The 5,464-nt window shown below is 40.3% G+C and overlaps 1 protein-coding gene across 1 annotated transcript in view; it reads left to right on the top strand.

Moving 5' to 3' along the window:
• The window catches only part of bhmt (betaine-homocysteine methyltransferase), a 5,787-nt gene extending 2,656 nt beyond the window's left edge, over positions 1-3,131 (top strand). The window contains exons 5-8 of the mRNA XM_035668445.1: positions 475-622; positions 2,058-2,240; positions 2,322-2,550; positions 2,631-3,131. Of these exons, the coding sequence (XP_035524338.1) occupies positions 475-622; positions 2,058-2,240; positions 2,322-2,550; positions 2,631-2,811 (741 nt within the window). The 3' untranslated portion in view covers positions 2,812-3,131. The remainder of the gene's footprint in view (positions 1-474; positions 623-2,057; positions 2,241-2,321; positions 2,551-2,630) is intronic.
• The last annotated feature ends 2,333 nt before the right edge of the window (positions 3,132-5,464 follow it).

Raw genomic sequence — 5,464 nt, 5'->3', positions numbered from 1 at the left:
TTTTTTTTTTTTTTTTGGCCACTTGGCAACAAAATCAAGCTGTTAACACAACACTGACGTATAATCACCTTCTTTAAGTTGATATGGTGGCAAACAGTTGCTCTCCAGTAACTCTGAGGTTAGTGTTTGGTGCTGAGCCAAATGCACAGTTGTTTTGGTTAGAGCTGTTGTCTGTATCTTTGAAAATATCCCGCGTTCCCTGGTTTGCTGGAAGACATTATGCCTGAGTTGTGTAAGAGTATTGAAGCCAAAAGCCAGGTAAAGGAATTTGCGCAGAACTTCTTGCTTAGCATGTTACTGATAAATTGGGTTGGACTTCTTTTAAAGATGACCATAGCAGTTTTAAGTCTGCAATATAAGGAAATTGGACTGCAGTTCTCAATTAATGTGAACAATATAGACCCATTGCAGCTTAAAAGATTCATAATTTAATATTCCTGATGTTAATGTGTGGGGCTTTTTGCTTTCTTGCAGTACTTTGAGCATGTGGAAGAGGCCGAGTGGGCAGTCCAGGTCCTGAAGACCACCGGGAAGCCTGTGGCTGCAACTCTGTGTATTGGACCTGAGGGAGATCTGAACGGAGTCAGCCCTGGAGACTGTGCCGTCAGACTCGTCAAAGCTGGTATGTCTCATATCTGCTCTTTAACATCCTGTCCCGCAGTGGGTGCACAGCCTCTCTCCTAACTATCACATCATAGGAGGTGTGGAGAAAGACGTAGCAGACACTTAAAATGATGCTCGGGGAGCCAGAGGTTAGATCCAGAGTCATTGGCAGATGTCACCAATCAAACGTCTCTCTCAGGTTTCCCACGATCTTGTGACCACGAATTCAAACACTGTTCAGACCTCTGAGCCTGAGGAGGTCGAGGTCTGAGCAGCCTTTCCAACATGAGGCAGGACTGCAAGAACACATCTATTAAAATTACTTTGCCAGTTTATTAGGAACACCAAGCTAAAACAGAAGTCCTGCAATAAATCCTCCCTTCACAAAGGTCTTAATCAATTATACTGTTTATTACATGTTGGATATGAATAATCTGGAGGATGTAGTTCCCTTTTGAATTGTGTTTAAACTATTGCAGCTGTATCTAATAATGTAGCAACTAAGCGTATGTCACTATAGGAAGTGAGATTATTCATCAATTCAGTTTTCATACACTTATAATAATGTAGGGAAATTGGTTGCCATTAAAGGGATGCTCTGGCAATTTAATATACCATCCCTATAAAGTTGTGAAACTCAAAAAATCCTCACTTTTATTCCCTAATGTTTATAAAGCATCCATCATTTTCCATGATGCACTTCAGTAGGATCTTTTCATGTAATTCACTGCTTTATAAACCCAAAACCTTCAAACTCCATACACTCAGTTTGTAACTGAGACTTTCTGTAATGAGTTTGTATCCGAGATGTGCATCTACATCACGGCTATACATCAGATCACACAATCAATACATTAAAGATACATTTGGAGCAACTACCAATGTGTCACCCCTCTTTGCAATGCAGAGAAATATGATGCTTTAAGATTCAGTATGATTCAGACCATACCAGTTTAGAGAGGAGGAATCAGTCTGAATTTAAAGTTATGGGTCACCAATTACTCTAATTTCTAAATACTAAAGACATGAGAACAATATTTTGTACATAAATGCATCAGATTGTACCAATGCAAAATGTCAAACTCCTGAGTTCATCACAAACTCTCCGATCTACTTTTTCAATCGGGGTAATATTCTCTTGAACTGTTATGTGAGTCTTGCATCCCTAATTTGTGGTCTCAAAGTCCAAACTGAGATCCCCACTGGTGATGGTTCTGTTTTTTGAAGTCTGTATGTGTAGGAGTTAAACATTTGACTTTGGCGCCCTCCAGTGGAAGGAAAACAAAGCATTAATGACCTGAAAGTGACACAAACTGCACCAGTTTTCACCTCGACTGATACCGTCATTTCCCCTCACAAACCTATGCCATCAAGATTATTTAAAATATGTTGTATCTGCATTTTAAAGACTCACTTTGTAGCCTATTTGAGCCCTGATGTTTCCTGTTTCGTAGGCGCTCAGATTGTCGGCATTAACTGCCACTTTGACCCAGAGACCTGCGTGAAGACTGTGAAGCTGATGAAGGAGGGAGTGGAGAAGGCCGGGCTGAAGGCTCACTACATGAGCCAGCCGCTGGCTTACCACACTCCTGACTGCAATTGCCAGGGCTTCATCGACCTGCCCGAGTTCCCCTTCAGTACGTATCGTTCAATTCCTCACTCCGACTGTTTTACAAGACAATGAAACACTAATTTCTTACGCCTGTGTTCTCTGACAGGTCTGGAGCCCAGGATCCTGACCAGATGGGACATGCAGAAGTACGCCCGGGAAGCGTACAACGCCGGCATTCGTTACATCGGAGGCTGCTGCGGGTTTGAGCCCTATCACGTCCGCGCCCTGGCTGAGGAGCTGGCGCCCGAGAGGGGTTTCCTGCCTGCTGGCTCGGAGAAGCATGGCAACTGGGGCAGCGGCCTGGAGATGCACACGAAGCCTTGGGTCAGAGCCAGGTAGGATTTTAACCAAACTGGAGGAGGAGGGGGGGAAAAATGGGCAAAAAGAGAGATCTCTAACATATGCCTCTCTGTAGGGCCCGTCGTGACTACTGGGAGAAACTGAAGCCGGCGTCTGGCCGTCCCTACTGCCCCTCGATGGCGATGCCCGACGGCTGGGGTGTCACCAAAGGCCACGCTGACCTGATGCAGCAGAAGGAGGCGACCTCCCAGGAGCAGCTGAAGGCTCTCTTCGACAAAGCCAACAAAACCCACTGAGCTTCTCTCCGAGGAAGCCAGGAGGAAGGCGTACTCAGTCCCTAAAGTTTACATACCAAAAAGCTAAAAATGCTGAAGTTTTCTGTCTTTTTAATTTTTTTTTTCGGACCATTTTTACTACGACTGCTGTCTCATGCTGACACTTCAGATTAGCTAAGATCATTACAACTGCAAGCCATGTGAAGTTACTGTGACTACAAAAAACAGCAGCTGTGAATGCAACACAAGTTTCTGCCTTAACGCTCCAAAAGTGCCTGATTGTTGTCTTACAAAAGAATTGAATGATGTGTAGAAATAAACTTCTTTATAATTGAACAAAATCTGCACGTGTGAGGTTTTTGTCCTTTTTTTATTTTTAGAGACTGATAGTTACAGGATGCAAAGTGGAAAACATAATAAAGTTTAAACTGAATCTGGTCTGTAGAGTATGTTTAGTCAGTTCAAGGTATTTTTACTTGAGAATTTTATGCAACTTTCTACATTTACTGCTCTACATTTGTCTGACAGCTTTACTTTTTTTACACCCTTCCAGTCCAATAAAACTCATGTATCTCCAAATGTGTTGAGTTTATTTTATTTGAGTTCCTTTATGGGTTGAGAAAATGGTTTTACTTCAGCTAAATAAACTATTTTAAAACCCCTCTTGGTTTAGCTGGAAAACGCATCGTCCTAAAGCTGAAAACCAGCTGTTTTGCTGACTATATACATTATGTGGTTCTCACAAGACAGTGACACTACAAATATGATCATCTTATAGAAAACAATGAATTATTGTAGATTAAACTACCCAACAGTGTATAAAATAGTTAATTAATCCAAAAACGTATATATAACAGTAAAACACTGACAGGAACCATTTTATTCCACTTGTACTTCTCATACTTTAAGCACATTTAGCTGATAATACATGTTTTTACCTAAGTGAGGTTTTAAATGCAGAACTTTAACTTGTAGTGGAGTATTTCCACAGATGTAAGCCAACATTAGTACTCATTTAACTTCAAGTAAAAACTCTAAATAACTAACACTACGTATACACCACGTGAGAAACAATTAGCAAGGTAGACCCTCTTTAGACTGTGCCTTCTGCAGCCCCTCCTAAAGTGGACAACACACACCACATCTTAAGTAGATAATAATAATAGCTATTTGTTAGCTCTTATCAAACTCAAGATAACAACAGAGTCTAAATCCAAATCCAATCACCTGTTTTATGAATGTAAGACCCATTACCAGTGACTAAACTATCCCCCTTCTTAATGTCGAACACCAGCAGTTATTAAAAGCCTATGATCTCGTGTGTGGTTGTGAGTGTGTGTGATTATATAATAACCTGGATCCCAAAGGAATAGAGGTTCTACCTGTGTTTATACTTCATTGTATCCCACCCACGGATGATGTCTGGGCAACAATAATTCCGGATGGGATTATACCCCACCTGGCCAGCACGTCTTTCAAATGAATACCAACCTAAATGCAATGACCTTTACACACCACCCAGTGAACCATAATTACAACAAATTCCTTTCCAAACTCACACTATTCAACGCCTTTCATCATGTCCCACTCAGAAAGCTCCTCGAAAAACAAGAAGGAAAACATGCTCATTAATCTACCTTTTCACTTCTCCAGTCCTTTTTTTGCAATATAATAGACAACTAACTTGAGTTTTCAGTAATTTCCAGGAGATATTATTTAATTTTGAAATCTTCTGGACCAGGAACTGAAAGATAGCACCCCAACAGGAAGCCAGCAGAAACACATAATCCACCAATCTAAATGAAAAATAGAGGACCAACAGTTACTCCATTTATAGAAAAATTAAAACTAGCTTACATCAACATTTACACTGTCATGTTTCCTTAGAGCTAAACATTAATGGGCCTAATATGACTGATGAGTAGTAGTTCAATCCACAAAGAAGAAACTCAAACCCCACTGCACTGCAGAAAACACGCAATCCACCAATATAATGCTCTGATGTGAAGCAAGATCCACTAACCGTATACTCTTTAAAAATGAAAATGTAAAAATACCTGAACAACCCACACCCTTAAATCCATTTACCCTAGTATAAGTAACAGCCATGTAACTGACCAGAAATGGATCTGTTTTCCCTGATACTTTGGGTCTTTTCGTGCATCTATTTACAGAAACACTGAAGATCTTCCACTACTCCAACTACTAACAAAAGAAGCAGCTCTAGGCTATACTACCAAGTCTCATCTACTCAAGTGCAACTACAATTCCTTATTCCACATTGAATTAACACTTAGATATCTAAGTTTTCCTCCTCAACAAAATAACATATCGTTCCATTCCTAATTAGCAATTTTCAATTTTATAACATGCTGTTAATTACAACCAAGCGAAGGCCAAAAGACTGTCTGTCTCAGGCTTCAATTTTAAAACTTCAAAACTTAGTGTTTGCAACTCCTCTATAAATAAAATAACTAAAAATAATAATACACCTACATAACATCTTCCACTTTGAGACTCTTACATCTAACTATATGGTCCCTCCTTTGAAACGTTGGTGTACCTGCTGATGTGCTGAGATGGGGTTATATGACCTTCGCACTCTATCGTCCCTCTTACAATACCAAGCCTATACTCTTAATGTTACAACATCTATATTTTGTGGATGTAAACA

The sequence above is a fragment of the Morone saxatilis genome, unplaced genomic scaffold, assembly GCF_004916995.1.
Source record: "Morone saxatilis isolate NCDOM2014 unplaced genomic scaffold, NCSU_SB_2.0 Contig21, whole genome shotgun sequence".
Lineage (NCBI taxonomy): Eukaryota > Metazoa > Chordata > Actinopteri > Moronidae > Morone > Morone saxatilis.
Note: the sequence above shows the minus strand (reverse complement) of the source record. Positions and strands in the feature narration are given on the sequence as shown.